Raw genomic sequence first — 21,222 nt, 5'->3', positions numbered from 1 at the left:
TAAAAACGGGACATATACGATGAGTAGTTAACGGGTCATTCAAAGAAAATATATAGTTAAACATAGTATATACTATGTATATAGTATATATACTATGCGTGTATAGTATATATATAGACGTTCTTTGGATCATTTTTGGTGTTGGCGATAATTTTCAAAGTCGCGCCAAGGCTGCACCTTATACTAGGATTTTACTCCGTTATTTTGAAGTGGACAAGAAAGCGGTGAGAAATTTGCGCAAACAAAAGATGTGTTTAAAAAGCATGGGAATATTGCCGTATTAAAAAAACGTAATTTCGGACGTATAGTCCGCGGACTATCCGGTGGTGCGGACTATCTGATAATTTTTAAATTTTTTTTTTTATATAAAATCGTGTCTGCGGACTATACGATGGTGCGGACTATACGTGCGAAATTACGGTACTTGAAACTAAAAATGATAAATTTGTAAAACAATACAAAATGCCATACTAAATGTCATTTTTGTAATGAATTTTCATATTTTTTTAAAAGTTAATAATTGAAAAATAGGAAATTACTTACAGTTGTATTAATAAGTTTTAGGTGAAAATTATGTATTTTGCTTTTCTTCTGACTTTTCATAGCACCAAAATGCACTTATTCAATGAATGGTAAATAAAGTAAGTTTTACAAGAGTTGGAGTGAAACTAAACTAAAGTGTCTTGAAATTTTGCTTGCAACTTTCTTTTAAACATTCCTGATTTTGTGCAGACAACTTGTAATTTCATTTCACTCTTTTCCTTACTTATATCTGTTATTTTCTAAATCTTTGATCTTCAAATGAAATTTTTATTAGTAGGCTGTATTTCATTTCATAGTTCAGAACTTCAGTTGTATGATAAATTTCTGTTTTAATAAAGTTTCCAGAAATATTTTCATGAGACTCCAAAAATTAATTCATGAGTTTTATAAATATTTATTAATAATAATCAGGTGTATTCTATTAAAATTTGCAGAGCGCTCGCGTGTGGTCAGTATTCTTATCTTCTTCCGACTCTTGCTGAAATTTTTAAAAAATTCTATATTTAATGTTAAATTCATTCTAGAAATTATCTTATATACCTTCCTCAATTAATTTCCCATTTTCCTTTCCATAATAAATGTTTGTTTTTGTACACGAATACTGTGCAGTCCAAGCATTTTAAGACTACCTCAAGAGAATGGAAAATGTCAAATTTATGTATTTAACCTCTTAAATATGATCCATGTGATTGACACTCTTATTCTCCAACTTTTTTTTATACTTGTCTAACCAGTTAATTTGCTTGTCTGGATGTCTAACGTTTTCACTGTGGTAATCTTTTAAAAGGAACTTATTCAAGCACTTCAAGTGGAGTTTCTCCCAAGTACAAATTCTCTTTTGATAAAGGAAATGCTTGACAGAAAGTTTAAATGATAGTACAATATTAATGATCTGTAGTTGTGCCCAAAACTGACGAATCATTGCAGCGAATGAGCAGCGACATTGTAATACTGAGGAAATTCTCAAGTGTAAAATATAGTGGGATAAACGGTTAAGTCCTTGAAGTAGGCTGTTCCGAACTGGTACTCATGTACTTTACCGTCGACCATGACGATTGGCGGATATTTTGCCAGACTTATGTCAGTCATTGGAACAGAAGTTTGAATGAACAAATCTCTTTTAGTTAGAAAAATCAACAGATTATGAAAATAGCGAGTTAAAATTATAATTTTTAAGCCCTGAAACCACATTCCTTTTTTTTAATCACAAGTTTTCATGTTGTATCGCGATTTGTTGTCCGTTTTCGTGCCCTTTAACACACTCTTTGCTTTTTTAAATGCATTTTGTATATATTAGGATTTTGCAAACTTGAAAATGTGCCACCTTTTACTGTTACATAAAATGCAAGTCCCAAATTTCAATCATTTTCTCAAAATGCGAGAGGAAAAAAAAAAAAAAAAAAAAAAAAAAAAAACAGAAATAAGAGTTTAACTTATGTGTGTGACAAAAGCAAGGCGAAGATCTTGTGACACCACATTATCCATTGTTGGCGCTAAATCAGACTGATACTTTGATACGAAAGTGACTGTGCAGGGTTTCTACTGTGGCAGCAGTACTTCCCTGCAACCTGAGATGTTTCCACGATGGGCATGGTGATGAGGTTTACATGAGTAGATCCCAAGATGGGATTATCAGCATTCAAAAGAAAGAAAATGGCCCAAAAACATAGCTTGGGGAAGGTAAGAATCTGCTGGAGATCTTGGAGAAGGCCAGTACTTCCAAAAGTTGTTGCCCACTGAATATCGAACTGACGATCTGCGGATCTGTAGGTCTATGCTTTATCCGTTCGGTACTCTATTGATGCTCGATGCCTGTGAAAATATGAAGTGACTACGAAGCAGTGGCGACAGCTGTTATTTGCCGGAAATGGTCGACGAAGAAATCCTTATATACCCAACTGCAACTCTCTAGCACAAACCTTTGGTGCACAATTTCTTGGCTATAAAAAAAATTGGATCAGTTTAACACTGACAGCAAAAAATGTTTCAGAGAATGCACTTTATTGTGAGATGTGCTTCTATTACATCCAACTTCGAATTTTTGTTAAGGCTTTTTGTGTTTCGATTTGCGTGAAAGGTCCTTGCTGAACAGTAAATACTTGAAACCATTTTAAAGCCATGTACTTCACAAAAAGTCACAGTCTTCAAACAGACTTTCGATTTCTTAGCCCAAATAGGCATTAGCCCAGAAGGGCTATTAATCTCGAAACGACATTTTGTGTCGAATCATTTTTCAAATTGCTGCCACCAAATATTACGCCCTTTATTATATTTAAAGAAATTAAATAACATGAATGTATGTATGTTTCTCACATTGTGAAAAAACAATGGTACCTAGAGTCATCAAATTTTAAATAACATAGTACTCTACCCCAATATGGGCACCTGGAGGCTCGAATTTGGAATTTCAAATTTGTCTTATTGTCTATTTCATAAAACTTTAATGAATTTTTGATTAAAAAACTCATCAGTTTCAAAGTGAGCAGTGGCAACACGGTAAGGAATAAAACATTTTTATCTCTAGTGCGCGAGACCGTCTACTGGAAATTCTAAAGATAAGCTGTTTTCAAATACTTTTAGTCCAATGTGGCATTAGCCCAAATGCTCTTGAGCTCTTGAAACGTGTATGTATCTATAAATGGGGAGGGGGGGAAAAAAACCACCGCCCGTTTAGGCGTAATATAAAATATGAAATCTTTCAGACTTTTGTTTTTCTTTTTATTTATTTATTTTTGTATTTCCTTTGTTTTGGTTTATGGCGTTCCAGACTATGTTAACGGAGATAAGTTTCTTTCATTCATTCTTTGTGTGTTATTGCAAGACAGAATGTATTTCATTTTCAATTTGTTAAATCTTTTATTAGTAACATTTCAGTCTTATACTGCAAGTTTTTTCGTGAAGTTTTCTAGACATCAACTGAAACTAGAAATAACCTCAAAGCGGATGTAGTAAACTTATAATTGTAAAGCAAATTTTTTCATTTCCTGGTTGAAATATGCTACTTTTCTCTTTCAGTTTTTGATAGGCTTTTCTAAAATATTTAAAATTATTTTTTATCCATTCCTATTGTTATTCATTTAAAATGAACGAACTGAACAAGCATTTTAGTTCCCAAAATAAAATGTGGAACAAAAGTAAATCTGTTCCTGTTGAACATTTTATTTTCAACTTTCACATTTTAAATAATTTGTAAAAGAATATTTGTTGCCTATCAGCAATGATCAAAATTTTGTTCTAGCGATGGCAAGTAAATGTAGGTACAAATAAGTGTTATTTAGTATGTAAATAGGAAATGAACTTGTAAAGATTCATGTGTATTCTGTAAAGTTTTACAGTTTCTCTTCTTTGACATCTATGCATATGGAATCAGAACTACTTGTGTAAAACAGCATCTTTTTTCCATATTTTCCACTTTTGTTCCTTATCTGTGTGGCACTTAATTGCATAATGATTATTAAATCACAATTTCAAATAATCCAATTTGAAAAATTACATCTAAAATTTTCCAGGAAAATTGTGAACTTTCAGATAAATTAAGCATTTTGTGCAGCAATGTTATCTTCATATACCTTTAACATATTCTAGTTAAACACCCCAACATCGGCCTGTTTGTTTTTGTAAACTGTCCTGAATATAAAGAAGTTAAAAATATGTGGTATTGGTAGAAAGCAATCTCATAATTTTCATAATTGATTGTTAATATTAATATTTATGTCATTTGCCTGAGGCAAACATTTAAATTGAGGACTTAACGAACTGTACTATGTCACACTCATAGTGTACTTGCAAAGGTTAGAAGTGATTAAATATTAATGAAATGTAGTTCTGTATTTAAATGTTAGCCAAGCTAACAATTATTCTGTTGACTGATAGGGGCCGCTGATTGCCGCAGCCTTCACTAATGGATATCACTGAAATATAATGTATACAACTGCCAAGATTTACAGTACACGGTAAGAAAAAGATTTTTCTATATTTTGGCTTAAAAAGCAAAAGCAGAGTCCTAATAATTACGATTTTATGTAATTTGGCATAAATGAAATCTTACCAAATACTGTAAAAACTTAAAAACAAATCTTATAATGTAAGAAGCCAAACATCAAATTTATGCATTGAAATTGAATTCTTGGTAATGAAACTGCCACATCCAGGGATGTTTTCCATCTCTTTCTCTCTTAAGATGCTTTAATTTATTGTCTGCTCTTGGTTTCTCTTGTTTTGCAGTATTTGGTGAGATTATTTTCCTTGTCACATTTTATTCTTATGTCTAACATAGCTTTTGTGGAATTTTCTCATTTTTTTATTCAATTGAGGTGGAATTAAATAAATTTTCCTTTCGTATTTGTTGGTTTTCATTATTTTTCTTCCTACTTTCTAAAGACATTCTTACTGAGGTTGTAATTAAACTCAGTAAATAGTACATTGAGGAGAAAAACTTTTCTAAGGCTTGTATTTTTTTATTTTTTATTTTTAAATACTGAATGAAAGAACATCTGCTTTGAGTGTTATTACTAGTTTGAGATATTTTTTATAAACTCCTGTTATCAAGCACTTCTCATCTATTCAGTTATGTATTTATTGTTTAATGTTTGCACTATAATATATATAAATTCCTTGTTTGCATTGATTTATTTGTATACTCATCAAAATCCATGTCTTATTTCAGAGGGGAAATGTTAAGTGGTCAGTTTATAATGAATGGCTAATGATATCAGGATATCAGTAATCAAATACATGCAAATATAACACTGACATTTTAGGGCAAATATGGCTGTAGAAAGAAGGGAATCAGAAAATGAGTTACTATTACTTTGCAGTAGGAGAAATAATAGCATATTTAGAAATGTTGTCAAGCTGTGAAAAGAAAAACACATTCATTCTGTACAATTATTGTAGTCAAGTATTTATCTGGGAGCGTATTATTGCCTTTGCAACTAATATATCCTTAAATAGAAAATTCTAGTGCCACACATTCTAAAGATCATGTGATCATAGATATTTGCTTGCTCTGTATATAGCCATTTTGATTATGTATAATTATAAGAACAGTATATAAAAATCCCATATGAAGCTATTCTAGAGTAATATTACATATGTAAGGCCTTATGAAGGAAAAAGCCTTCATAATATGAAATCTAAATAACAGAGACACATTTATACATGCTAACTAGTACTTTGCAGATAGAGAAAACACATCTTGCCATTAATCCCATGAATACTAAATTGAACTGGAATGCATTGCGATGTTATGTATGATGCCATACACCAAGAGCACCATTCAAAATCGTGAGAGAATTTTCTGTTGTGATTTCAAAATTAGGCTTTTTTAAATCTATATATATATATTATACATGGGTGAGACAATTTTGAAAGCAATATGCATATGATTTGGTTCCACTGCAAACATGGCACAGTACAAAATCTGAAATCCAGACCAGCAGCACTTTTTTTTTTTTTTTTTTTGAGAACATGATACTCCAGAAAAAAACAGGTGTTTCATTAAATCAGTTTTCTTGCAACTCCCACCTGCTGGCTTGGAAATCACACTGTGGCCAATGGCAATACATTGATTGACCTGATCACACTTTCGACCCTTGAGTGGTTGTGGAGGTGGTGGGAGGTTAATATTTTTCTGTCTGACTTAAATAACAAGTGAAGCCCAAGACATATTTGTTTAGAGTGGGGTGTATGCTAATTAAAATGGCAATAACAACCTTGTATTTAGCGTACATATGTTAAAACACTCAGTCGATTTTGAGGGCAGCTAAAGGTCCTTCCTCATCAGAAGAACGAAATAACTAGAAAGGGGAGAAAGTATGCTAATACTGGTTTTCTTTTGTTTGTATGACGAAGGGAAGAAAGACAGAATGAGATTCGTAAGAAACTCAGTTAACATGGCAAATTGTGTTCTTAGACGTTGCATGTTATATTTTGTTGTCTATAGTTATTACAGCTATCTTATCAAAATTAAAATTTTGAATTTTCGATTATGTTTGCAAGACTTCCTAATTTTGAAGCTGCAACTGTGTAGTATCTGCAAAATGAAAACATAGTTGTCTTGACGCAATTCAGGCTTAGGAAAGTGAAATTTCAAATTAGGCAAAGCATCAACCTTATTTTGGCATTGATTTTAAATGCTACAGAAGACAAATGTACCTGAAAGTTGTATTTATTATTTTATTTAACATAATTTAGTCAGTTAGCAATTTATTAAAAATAACATTCCAAAACCTACCTAAAAATTCATTTTTTTGCGTGTTAATATTGAAAGAAGAAAATCTAATTACATAAATCCAAATCTCTGGATCTGTTACAACTTGTGCCATCATATGGTTTCAGACATTTTTATTGATTTGTAAAATAGTATTGCAATTAGTAAAAAAAACTGTGGCAGCATTTTAAAACTTAATATATAGGTAAAATTGATTTTTTAAAAAGTCACTTAATTCACCTTAAATCAGGATTTAAGAAATAGTCCCCCCCCCTCATTAACTACCTGAGATGAAACATGTGCACATTACTCCTCACTACTCGTTGCATTGACTGTGTTTATATAATAAGGTCCATCATAAGAATCATGTTTAATGAGAATTCTGATAAATTAATAATACTGCATAACATGCGTGTTATGTCCCTCTATATCAACTAGCCTCTAGCTTTCCTACAATTGCTTGAACACAGTATAATAAGCAGTTCTACACCGGTAATGGGTAAGCAATTACACTCTTCTCTTTCTGCATGCACAATTAAAGTGAATATAGTAATTTTGTTTTCTTTGTCATTTCATATTAAAGAGCTTTTTCTGCAGAAATTTCTGCATGCTCTTCATAGGAGGTAATGCACTTGCTGCAATATTAGTAGTTCTCTTGAATATGAAGACATCTAAAAGTATTGCAGTTATACTTCATTCATAAACCCTAGACACTTTGTGAAAGCCCAACAGAACAAAAATTTAGACTATTGATATATCTTGCATAAACCTTTATATTTCACATGGTAGAATCCAATGCAAGCAGTTAAAATGCAATGTATTTAATTAACTTATAGAACTAACTCCTTCTGGAGGGGAAGAAAATGGACCAACCAAACTGTTTCTCAATAAACTTCCCATATAGTCACTCTTTTCTCTTATTTGATTTTTTGTGAAAAAAAATTGTATTTTATATCTCTCAAGAGAATTATGTATGAAATGTTATTTTATTAAATTTTGAAAAACAAGGAATGATTTATAATTTTTTGTTAATATTTTTGTCTTAGCTTATTGTGTGTTCCCCATTCCTTTCGATGTCACTTGTGATAGACAATGTAAATGTTTCATGAAATTAGATGTGAAGTCTATTTTTCTTATATGCTTTTTCAGATTGGAATGCGCTTTCACTCAGGTATGGAGGAAGAGGATAAACGAACTGTGTATGGACAGCCTTGTGTTCTACAGCAAGTGGCACCAGTTCTCGCTTCCCTTTCCTTGGATTTGGTGCCCGAAAGAGCGCACTTAATTTGTGGTTGATTATTATTCTTACTCTAACTCACTCCTCCACCAAAGCATTACTATTATTATTATTATTGCTCTTTACAAAGAAACATTTTCACGTGGTCAACACTTAAACTGATTTCGTTGGGGTTTTTCTTTCATTTTGTGAGTGTTTTCTATAATTTGTTTGTTCGTGGACTAACTGAACATGATAGCTGCTTGGAACTCGTGGGAGTTTTTCTACCTTGAAGTGAAAATAAGCAGCTCGTTTTGTTTCTCCTCCCAAAGACAATTATTACTATATTGTGTGCTTCTTATTATACACATATATATTGACATTATATATACACACACCCCAGATGAACTGCAGCATTTAAACTATCAAGAATTGCAAATCTATATATTATAAGAATAGCTCGACGTTGTAATTGTTAAATGTAATGTGTTCCAAAGACGACTCTCAGTTACTATAATAATGAAATAATATTGAACTTTGGCTGTTGAATCTACCATCACAGTTATATTTGTGTTATCACTGCTTAATCTATTGAAGAATGTATCGCATTTACTTGGGTTTTTTTTTAAAGAAAATCCAGTCGTAATTAAAGGAAACCAGAGGCCTTCAGCATTGCAAATAACAACGAATTCCAGCAGCACATACTGTTACTTATTTATTACTAATATCACAGGCACTTACTTAGAAAGCTCAGAAGGTAGCTTTTTTCTTTTTTGCAGCAAATGAAGTATAGAGTCATTTTATGTCATTTCTTTTATTATGTGTATTGTTAAAGGTGTTTTGTATTTTATATTGGCCAGGTTTCATACCTGGTCACATATTTAGCCAAGTGTATTTCATTTGAATGAAATTCATTTTTAGCGTAAATGATTTATTATGAAAATTTTCCTGTACCAAGTTTATTTCTTAAACATGTTTTTATATATGATCTGCAAATGTGCAATAAATTTATTGCTGAAATGTATGTTAATTTTGCTTTATGCATATGTATGGCATCTAAACAAGTGGCCATTTTAAAAGTAAATAAAATACATTTGTGCTCTTATTTTAGACAAATTTAATTTGCTTGAATGTTAGATTAAATTTAGTATGCTTACAGATACTTAGTTACTATAAATGCTTATATATTTAAAGACATTTATAAGAAACGGTTTTACATTATACTAATTAATTAGTTTAATTATTAGTTATTTTGAATTTCCAGAGTACCTAATTTATAATATTAAAAATTCTCCTTCCACTTCTCAGAGTATATATTTATTTACCTGATGTACAAATTACATAGTACAAAAATAATTTCTCCATCACTCTTCCATTAGTTTTCACAAAAGAAAGAAAAATTGTGAAGATGATATATATATTCTATTACTAATTATGAAAAATGATTATCTGAACATATCTTAAAAAGCTAATATATAACTCATAGTCATTAACAAGTAGTAGTAATATGAGCATGTAAGAATAACTTAACAAGGAAGAGATATTTTTTAACTGATTTTAATCTGATAGAATGATTAAATTTAAAATATTTCCTCAAAGGAGTTATATATTGTTTACTAAGATAATAGCTATATAAGAAAAATTTTAAATGTGTAAAATATGAACAGAAAATAAATAAAATGATGCAAATTATATATTAGTAGTAAAAAGTAATTTTCAATTGCTGGTTATTTTTCAAATATTGATTTTATTTGATGATAAGAGATTAATTTTATGGAAAACAATGAGTCTTATTTCAGTTTCTTGTGTAGCACCGGGAAACATATTCTGACTCTAATGAAATGCCTTAGTTATTTGTAATTTACTTTTCAATTTCCATTTTTCTTCTGTTTGATAAGTGATGAAGCATCTGACACTTTTGTAACTGTGAACAATGCATCTTATTACTGTTAGGTTTTTAAATATATATAAATAATACCAATAGTATTATGATTATTTTAAATGAGCAATAAATTTTGTGCTTGAGAATCAGAAAGGTATATATATATCTCTGAAAATATTTTAAAGTGATGTACGACTTGCTTTGGCCTTTGTATTGTTCTAAATAACTTATTTTGTGCTAAATGTATATTTTTTGTGATTTATTCTCGAGCATGGAGCTTCCTTTTGCCTTTGATGTCTTGTGTTGAAATATTACATTATGTTAGTTCCCTAAACTGGCAATAATTTAAGTATTTAAGATAACTTATTTGTGTAAAAAATATCTTTGTATTTAAAAAAAGTTCCTTAATAATAAATTAGATGTGTTTAGTTTATTTTAGTCTCATTATCCAAAATTATTTGGATTTAGATTAGAAGATTTAATGTGGTCTTTTTCGTTCCCAATTTTGACTGTTGCCTACTCTAAGCTTTGTTGCAAGTACTTTGATACTTTTATGAATGAATAATTATGATGACCAAAATTTATATTTGCATGACATATTTTACAATATTGGACCTGAGAAATTTTTGATAGAAGATTAATAACTATTTATATGCAGAATGCAAAACCTAAAACAAACATATAGTTTTTAATGATATTAACTAATTGATTCTTGCATACATTATAGGACCTGTTATTATTGGATCAGAAACAAGTACTGTAGTTTTTCAAATGCTACGTTTTTCAGCGCATTTATGATGCAGCAGATCCATTGTGAAATAATTAAAATTTTCAAATTTTGTGCAAACTGTTTTGTTAAACGAGCATTTTTTTTAATCCTATGCATAATCCAAAATATTTGTGAATGTATGTGAAATTTTTGAGTTACTGAACATGCTTTATACGAATTAACTTGTAATATTATTTTAATGTAAATGTTGCTCTACATTTTCATTAACATTTCAATGTGCATGAATGAACACTAACATTTTTTTGTTTTAGTTTTTGCATACTGCCTTTAACTGAAACAATATCACGGATGCAATCTTGAAATGCTATTTTCTCTTTTTATAGCTATAGCATAGTTCATCTTATATGGGCTTCCTAATGTGTAACTAAAACATATTATCAGCTGAGAGACACATTTTTGCTTCTTTTATGTGACATGTATGACCACATTTCTGTTCATTTAAGCTTAAAAATGTTGTTTTATTCAGGTTATTGTATTTTACATTATTATTATTATTATTATTATTATTTATTTGTTTATTTTCAGTTACATTGTTTTTTAAGCAAACACTGAGTATTGCAATCTCTCACAAATCTGAGGTTAGTGAAAAAAATATTATGGTTTTAAACTACACTTAAACAGAAAAAATGTAAGTTTCAAAATAAAATTAGTATAATTAACTAATTTATAAATCAAATAGATGTCTTATATATTTTACACAGAAATAAACTAAAGTTTCTATTTTTAGTACTGAAGAGGCATTCTACTTTGATTAAAGAATTTTCAAACTTGTATACTATTGATTTTGCATAACTCTCTTCATGTATCCCTTAAAAATTTAAAAAAAAAAAAAAACTTGATATCTCCAAGTTTCTATAAATTTATAATCTAATTCATGATATAATCTCATTTCAATGTGTATTAAATCTTAAACATAATTTTTTATCAAAATTCTAAATTCTGAAAAAAAAAAAAAATCAGAATAAATGGAATGAACATTTTGTTTTTAAAAATCAGTAAGTGTTAAAAATGAGTTTCCATTCACATAAATCAAAGAGAGACATTTCCAGAAGACGCAAATATTTTTTTAAAAGAGAGGTAATAGTGAGCATAGTAAAATATTTCAGCTACATTTTCAGTGTAATGAAGTAATTTAAATTACTTTCTAATATGCATAAAAAAGCAATATCACTTTGCTTAGATAATAAATTCAGGGCTGTTTGAAATCCTTAAATTTACAACGTACAACAAAATAATTATTGTTTAGTAATGTTGGATAAGGATTTTAATATGAACAGCCTAAGAAGACATAGATGCTATTTCGTAATTTTTTAATTCAAGTAATGGGATAATTTTCTTATTACAAGTTATGTGGTGTTTATAACTATTTTTAGTTATATGTAGAATTACATTAAATTAATTAAAATTATTTTACTTCACAATTACGACTAGCAAAACCACATATGGTGAGAGATTGCTAAAATTAAATATTTTTCTTATATTCATATTCTAGTATTAGTATATAACCCCAAACCAGTATATAATTCAGTATAATCCAGTATATAACCCAAAGCAACATCAGTGAGGCTACCAATAAGCCTGCTTTGTAAATCTATATAAGTACTATTCTCATGATTCCTCATATAGTTAGAAGCATGGAAATATAAATAAAAACTCAAATGAATATTTTTGGCTACCTATCTCTGTGATTGGATTCATCTTAGATTTGCATGTTTGAAATTTGTCCAAATCCTTTTGCAATGCCTACTTATTTTTGTATATTATTATCTTTCATTTTCTTGCATTTTGGTGTCTCATGTTAAAGCAATACCAGTGCACAAGCCATACAGGTGTGGAACTGTGTTTTTTTGCATAGTCTTGATTTTTTATTGCATTGATGTGTAAAAAGGCATTTATAATCTTGCTTGCAATATGCTTATGAACTGGGATACTTATAAGCAATTTCATTCAATGCAGTTTTGTGATGGTCACTTCAAATTTATACCTTCAAAGATTGAACTTAATCCACCTTTCAAAGTGCATATGAATTCGTTCTATTTTACATGAAGGCCACTAAGATTCTCAGCCTATTTGTTGTAGTTAAATAAATAAAAAATTGTATCTTTAAATTTTGGAATTGAATATGAGCAAGTTTTCTTGCTTTATTACCCAAAATTTCATTTCTAAATTCTTAAACAATGCTGTAGAGCTCTGATACTTTAGATTCTGTGGGATATTTGACAAAAACTTAAAATTTGTGCTGTTCTGTTTACAGTTCCCACACCTCTGTTGATTTACTTTTGAATACATTTTATGTAATTAATGTCAGAGACTTTTGATAAATTTAATATTTGTGCATTGGATGTATTTTATGACAACGATGTGTATTTAGATTGCAAGAAATTTTAATTTTTGAACTCTCATTTTTTTTTCTTTGTTAATTGTTCATAGTAAAAAAAAGTTGACCAGAACTGTGTTCTTTGCCTCAACAACATTCCTTTTATTCTCTAATGTATCTTTTGTATATTCACGATATATATGATTTGAGTACTCACAGATCATTAAATAATATACCTTAATTTCTCGAAAATAATATTTTTTTAATCATGTTCCTGCTTCAGGTCTAATTGATTCATTCATCTGAAGGTGCAATTGAAAACAATTTAAAGAAATCTGTTTATAGAAACATTTAATGTATGAACCGCAACTGTTGGCCGGGAAAGCCCATATTTCAGTTTTATAAACTTGACCTCTAAATTTATTTAAAATCCAAATTGCTTTTCTGTATAGATTTCAAATGCCATCTTGAACTTTTATTCATCAAAATAAAAGAAAAAGAAGTGATAAATTTATATGAAATTATTCTCATTCAAATAGTCCAAATTTTTTTTTTTTTTAGTTCCTCAATTAACTGCAATTCAAAACTTGATATACATCAGAGTTTTTATGATTGATGCAATTTTCCATAGCACAGTGCACTTAAAAGTGCAGTAAGAAAACTCCCACTTGTCATGCAAATGTAAAGTTATTTGCAAAGTAGTTTACACTGTATGAGTCAAATCCATTTTCTGGTCAACTTCTGTAGCAAATTGTGAGCCTGTTTCATTCAGCTCTCATTTTTCAACTTCGCAGCAATAATCTTTATGGATGATATGTAGCTTGTGACATTAGAATGTATTTAAACTTGCTTTATGTGCTACAAAGTTTACACAAGTGAAAGGGTCACTTTGGAAGATAAGTGTCGCTTGTCAAAATGTTTTTACCTTATATTAAAAAGTTTACTAAATGCGTATATATATATACATATACATAACTATGTATTTTGTGGTTGGTTATTTTCTGATCATGTCATGTGTGTTACAAAGTTTATTATGCATTTGGTCAGCCTAATGTTGTTTCGTGTTTTCTTCCGAGATGACTCCCATTTTGTGAATCATCACTGGAAGCTTGAATTCCATGATAATCTCCACCTTCCCCCATCCCAATTCCCGAGTTATTGGCACCCAAAAAATCTTCTCGAGGCAATACTAAATATAGTAAAAGTTTCTCTGCCGCAATTTTGCTGCGATATTGTGAAAAATCCCTCAGTGCAGTAGCATCTGAGCTACAGGGGATTACACCTTGTATGTGTAACATGTGACACTTCAAGTAGATTTTAGAAAACATTTAGATTTATAGGTTGGAAAAGGCTAGCTGGAAAACCGGAAAAAATCACCTTCGTAAGCAGAGCAATAGAAATTCCCTGTTGTTTTTGTGATGTGTACAGTTGTTATTGAAAAAGAAAAATCAGAGCTGTTTCATATTTGTTATACTTTATATATATATAAATATTATAAATATAATTATATATATATATATATATACATACATACATACATACCTTGCTGTGTGTGGCGCAAATATATCGCCCACCTTGAATAATTAATTTAATGCTTTGGCGCTTATTCATCGCTTCCGTTATGTGTTTATTTTATTTTATTTATTTTTCAAATATCGCCCTTTAGAGATTACAGAATGTAAAAGCACAAATATAATATGAAGATGCTAAAAAAACTCTAAATTTTCATCTAGAAGTCAGTTACTGTACATATATTGCATAACCAACTAGATTTTAGGACGCTATTTAAAAAGGACTGTTTAAAAAAAAAAAATTGTGCAGCTTCATTTCTGCCAGCATTCCATCTGGCGCCATCTATGAGCAATACATCTAACGAGCCACGACATAACCAATGCCTTGGGAAAAACGCTGCTATCAGGCAACAAAGTGCTATTTCTTTTACGTGATATATTCGTGTATATACATACATATATCTCGTAGCTTTTTTTGACCCTGCCTGTCTGTAGAAAAATCTGAAAATATTAAAAAATAACTCCCCCCAAAAATAATTTCACTTCTATGATATGCACTAAACTTTTGCCTTTATTATCGGAGCTGCGCAAAAATTTGAACTCTTAAACACATTAGAATTTAGCATAGTACTGCAAATAAGTTGGGTAGTTTATAGTTGAAAAAGTTCACCTTCCTTGCCAATATTTGGATAAATTTTATGAGTCTGAGAGAGTAAGTATCCAAAGATTTTACCTTCTTCTTTTACTTCCATTTTATAAAAGGTCTTTTAACATAGTATTTAATCATGCAGATTCAGTAAAATCATTTTTTAACATCCAAAATTATGCTTCCTGTCTTTTATTTTGGTAAAAAACTATAATGAAAATTATAAAAGGAAAAATTTTAATTTTTGTTATTTTGGTATATTTTTCACTTAATTCTGTGTTTCTATCCAATATCAGTCGCTTCTATTACTACAGATGAAACTGGCGTTTCCTTCAATTCTGACGTGAGAGCTAATTTTAACATTATGGCGAGGATACACACGTTTAGATGCGTGGACTGTGAAAACTTCTATTTTGACGCAGCGCATTTTGCAGCACTTGCTTCAAAACAACATCTGGAATTTTTTTAATAATATTAATATAAATAGATGTAAAAAGAAATTTTTACGCCAAAAGTTTGGACATGGAGAAGAAGTTATGTTTCGGAAAATATTAGAATATAATATTTATTCTGTTTACAAAAGTAAAAGTACAGAGATTTCACGGCTCTTAACAACATAATGATCTGTATAAGCTCCAAATTAGTCAATGTTTTATTAAACATGGCGAATTTACGTTCCATTGCTGATTTAACTACTATACAATTAGAAAAAAAGAGGATCCTTACGAAACGAACTCTACAGAATCTTTAAAATAGAGACATGCAGCATATTTTACATTACTTAAAATATAGTTTAATTAAAATAATATTAAAAATCCCCCCATAAAATGTAGTATATTATTATTAAGAATAATAATAAAAATCATGTTGATATTCTTACGTAGAGAAAAAACATGGCGAATACCACCTAGAACTTTAACGTTATTAAATTCGAACTCAGCTTGTTAACCCATGCAGTCTAAAAGCTCATGGAATACATTCCAGCTGCTCATTTTCATTCTTTCTAATTGCTCTTCCTTTAACAACACTTGAACACACTACATTGGTTCATAGCATCTTGGTTTGAGGCAAATCCTGTAATCTTAATTATTCCTGTACTTTTAAATCATTTCCTCAGGCTTTCTTTGTTTACGTTTGTAAACCCTGAATGGCTGAAATAATTTTAACAGACTGTTATCTCGCCATCGATAGGTCTGTCTTCTGTGCAGTATCAGAAAAGACCCCTCCCTCCCCACCGACCGAATTAGCTGCTTAAGTTAAGCTCTAACTATGGAATTTATTGTATGTGAGATTTTCCCCAGTTTTCAATTTTCTTTAAAAAAGAAGATTCTTTCTTCTTTCAGAAGATTCGCAGATTTTTTTTATGGAATCAGAAGATTCTTTCCCTTCTTCCCATTTTCGTTAAGTAACCGTCGTCGAATATTATCCTAAATTTTTGAAACGATGTGTTAGTTATTTGTAAAAGATATAATTTGACCTTAGAGGATTCGAGACTTTCCATGAGACACGTATGTTAGAATGGTTTACTAATTAAATTGTTTGATTTCGTTTCGTATTGTCATGGCATTATCATCATTTGCACACGTGTACCTATAAATTAATACTATTTAAATTATTTCAGATTTTTCAAGAGGAACAAATAATACTTTTAACAATTCTTTTATCCGCACATATTCCTAACTGGAATTCGGTATCAGAAACAGTAAGTAGTATAGGTGCAGCTTTATCGCCCACCAAGAGCTTGTAAACATCGATACGAAACATGTATCATTATAAAGTATATTATATAAATTTGCTTATCAACGATGTTATTAAAATTTTTAAGAATGAGAAATTTCGTGTGAAAAATAATTTTTTGTAATCGTGTGTTATGCTTTAGACGTCCTAATTGAGAAAGTTTTTTCTGTGGTAATTCTATCTTAATGGTTTAACTAATATCAGGTAAATATTCTTATTTTTTCTCGTTCTTCTGAACTGAGCATTTACCATTTCATCTGGCATTCGACATTTCACTCAAAAGTGCCTCACAAGTTATAGAATTTTTGATGATGTACTGCCTGCTTAATGAAGACAGTTTTGCATAAACTGCGTTAGTTTGTAAAATCATGAAATTCTAGCACCGTGTTCGTCATTCAGATTATCGCTTTAAAACAGACTTTTTTGCGTGGCTCCGAAAGTTGCTGTCTCTTTAGCTCTTCGTTTGTGTGTCTGTGTATGTGATATTGTAGCTCTTCGTTTTTGTATATGTATGTTTGTATGTCTGTTTTCAAATGTACGTATGTGTTTGTTAAAAACTTCAAACCCAGGAAGGTCGCATTGTGATTTGTAAAAGGTGATCTGAACAAAAGAAAAGAAATTCCTCCCCTCAAAATATTGGGAAAATCGCATTTCTTCTAATTGATTATGCTGATATATAGAAGATTTGTGTAAACTCTAAAACGACCTTGAAAGATAAAAGTTTTCCAAAATTTTCAATTGTAATGTGTAACTGTGATAAATCATACTTTTGATTATAAAACTAAAAATGAACTTCTTGTGCTGTTCGCCATTCTGAAATTATAGAACAAAAATTTTCCATTGCTTTCTTTTATACAGGGGACAAAATTCAACATAAATTATGAAACTGCACGTATGGTAACCACTTTACTCTGGCACTTTTGTTCTTTTTTCCACTTTACTCTTTTTGTTTGTTAATGTTCTGAAGTCTTCGAAATGTATTTTGGATTTATTAGATGATTTACTGGGAATATTTCTTCGATGAACAACCTTTTTTTTTTCGCTCTTTTTAGAACAATTACTCCTAAAAATTGAAACTTAATGAGAGTTTTGTCTATTCTAAAATACGGGTAAAATGATCTTTCATTTCTCATGTAGTACTTACTCTGTTACTTTTATCTGCTAGAGTTGGCAACTGTCTGTCTCAATATTAAAACTCTTCGGTATGATCCAAAATCAAACATGTGCAAATTATAACAGGGAAAGATTTCATTCAAATTCAATAATAATTGCGAAAGTTCAAAGCAAAGTAACTTATTAAAAATAAATTTTATTTCCTAATGGTTTTGCAATCTATTTCAGATTAAAAGACGAAAATTAATTGTGTGTAAAAGAAACAATACGTTAGCATTAAGTTTTATTTAAAACAACTCTGCAATAAGTTAACACATTAAAAGGTATTGTGTTTAAGAAGGCACCAAATTTGTCTGCATTACGATTGACACATCTGAAGCATGCAACCATTTGAAAAGCGCAAAACAATAAAGCCTCGTATATGAATTTATTTTTCAGGCATTTATTATTTCGCAGTTAAGTACAATCAATCACATCTGTTAGATTTGATAAGTTTTTAATACATTTTTAGATCAGTTTGAGTATGTATGATGAAATTCACCTAAAATTAGCTGACAGCAACTCTGCAAGAAGGAACAGTTTTTAATCAGTTCACTCACTAGTCTTGTGAAATCATAAATTTTAGAACTTATACAACTTCCTTTATTTCAGTGGATCAGAAATTATATTCACGTAATTTTTAGGTGCACCCTCAATAGCAAGTTTGCCATTTGAGTCGTGAGAGTATGATTCTATTTTTTAGTTTACGCAAGTACTGCAAGTTTAGAAAACTCACGCTTTCAACACAAGAATAGTACTAATGTGTTTGCAAATTTGAAATTACTTTGCACTTGTAGATTGCGCAATTTTGTAATTCTGCTGCAATATTTAGCTGTACTGTACACATCTTTCAAACACTTGAAGCGGTACTTGTTGCTACTCTTTGTAGTCTGTACGAAATTGTGGCAAAGCTTACTCAATCATGCATACATATACATACATATATATATATATACCTATATATACATTATATATATATATACACACATGTGTGTACAATCACTTGTTCATTGTATTATCAACGTGCAGAATGCTTTGTGTACAGATAGTTTGTAACTTCTCTTTTTATAATTTATACAGAGCCTTTCGTTTGTGCATTTAAGAGCGGTAATATATAAAATGTGTTCACTTGTTTTTAACTCTTTAAAAATGAGTCATTTTTAGTTTGTATGAATGCCTACTTATGCAGTTATGTTGTTCATATTTTTTGATGGATACATCATTTTTAAAGGATGTATATGTATAAATTTCTTATTTTTTGGAAACCAAGTCTTTTGTCAACTAGAAATCTACGGCAGCATAGGAAGATTTCGATTGGTATAGTATCAACCGGGGAAGGATTTTTTATATTATATTTTAAGCTCTTCGCTTTCGAATGACATTTAATATTACCTCGATTTCTTGTGATAAAACACTTTTGAAAGAAAAAATAAAATAAAAACGGGAAATTTCTTGAACAGAAATCAGCTTTCTGTGTCAATCAGCTTCGAACGAATTTTTTGGAAAGAAACTAAACGTCTACATGCTTCCACTATATATGCAATAATTTTGTAAATTTTTTCATTATTAAAATTGCAGGTGAAACGTGTATGCTGTTTGTGATTTGCTACACCTGCATATTATTCTAATGTTTGAGGAACTCGAGCGCAAAGCTATCTGTTTATTGTGCATTCAAAAATTTCAATATTTTCTTGGTACTTTTAAAGTTAATTAAAGGGCAAATATTTTTTTTTTTTTTTTGGTAAAGCCATAAGCAATTTATTCGAATATTTTATACACTGTATACATTATTTTAATAGCTGACGAAGGCCGATATTTAATTATATAGTTAACTAATTTCAAAATCAGAATTTATACAAAAAATATAATTTTTGAAATTTACGAACGTTGGTGTTCTTACTTTTGGTGTTTGTCAAAAAAAGATATAGGAATACTGAATTTTGGATTTTTGTATGCCATTAATTATAGAAACGTGAAAAAGTTAATTGCCATTTTATCTGCATATTTCTTAATATTTGAATTAAGTTTTCGAAAATATTCATAATTTAATCTTATTTAAAATGTAGTATTTTAATAGAACTATTAAGGTATGCGTTATTTATTCAATGTAACGAATGTTTTAGCAATTTTGGCATAATGTTCAATAACTGAAGCTGAAAGGTTTCATATAAAAGGTTTCTAATTTTCAACTGAATTGAATTACCTACGATTAAAATGAATTATGATATTTTCAAAACAAGTACCTATAAAAAATATTCGAATTGTTGTGATCATTGCACTTAGACAATCAGGACTAATCGAGCAAAATGCAGCGCCTCTCTGATGTAATAAATAAATGACTTCAATTTTCGAATAGATTTGATCTTATGGCTTTAGCAATCAATATATTCAGTCTATTTCTTTTAATGCGTAAAATATGAATTTATGTCATTATTTATTTCTTGTTCAATTTGATCAGTGTAGCATAGGATATGAGTATTGGAAAAATGTTTCGCAAATGTTCCGTTTGATAAAGCAAAGAAAAACTGTAAAAGAAAAAAAAAAAAAAAAATTACGTGTAAAATGTCGCGAAGCGATATGATTTGCTGCTTACATTTGTTGTACTTGCATGGAAACAGCGCATGTTGTCTTTGACTTGTATGCTTTACATTTTTGTTTGTTTCGCTGTATAAAATGATTGCAAAAATTGTTGTGATGTGTAAAATAAAACTATTAACTGATGAGAGTGTTGTTTTTTAAAAAAAATTAATGATTAATGAATAATTTAAAAAGTGTGTTAAAAAGCGGAGAAAATGTAGCTCCTACAATCCCAGTGTTGATAAATGTGACGTCTTTGTTCTGTGTCAATGAAAAAAAATAAAATAATAATAAAAAAAAATGTGTTCCATTTTCTCGCTTATTTGCGGGGGAAAATAAACTATGTAAAATCCGACATGTGTTTGTGGTTTTTTCCCTCCCCACTTCCAATTTTCGTTTTATCGTGATAGCGAATATTTAGAGAAAGCAAAACTCAAAGGTAAGCGTAGAATGCAAAAAAAAAAAAAAAAAAAAAAAAAAAAAAAAAAAGATACAATTACACTTAAAAGCAAAACACAGACGGTTAAAAAAATATAATTTCACTTAAAAAGGACCATAGAATGCATTCACATTATATGCATTACGTAGAATGTGAATGCATAGAATGTAAAGAAACCATAATTACTCTTAAAAGCATAAT

At 29.7% G+C, this 21,222-nt stretch overlaps 1 protein-coding gene across 9 annotated transcripts in view; it reads left to right on the top strand.

Annotated features, from left to right (window-relative positions):
- The window catches only part of LOC118199468 (RNA-binding protein Musashi homolog Rbp6-like), a 1,078,296-nt gene extending 1,057,359 nt beyond the window's left edge, over positions 1-20,937 (top strand). For 7 of the 9 annotated variants that reach the window (XM_085822043.1, XM_085822045.1, XM_085822040.1 and 4 more), the window contains one exon: positions 7,904-20,937. In XM_085822043.1, coding sequence (XP_085678169.1) covers positions 7,904-8,050 — 147 coding nt within the window. In that variant the 3' untranslated portion in view covers positions 8,051-20,937. Of the gene's footprint in view, positions 1-4,416; positions 4,497-7,903 lie in introns of all 9 variants that reach the window. The other 2 variants (XM_085822047.1, XM_085822046.1) reach the window with 1 other exon arrangement.
- The last annotated feature ends 285 nt before the right edge of the window (positions 20,938-21,222 follow it).

Source organism: Stegodyphus dumicola, chromosome 8 (genome assembly GCF_044657685.1).
Source record: "Stegodyphus dumicola isolate Sdum_Otavi_A_Nest chromosome 8, ASM4465768v1".
Lineage (NCBI taxonomy): Eukaryota > Metazoa > Arthropoda > Arachnida > Araneae > Eresidae > Stegodyphus > Stegodyphus dumicola.
This window is presented reverse-complemented; position numbering and strand designations above follow the sequence as displayed.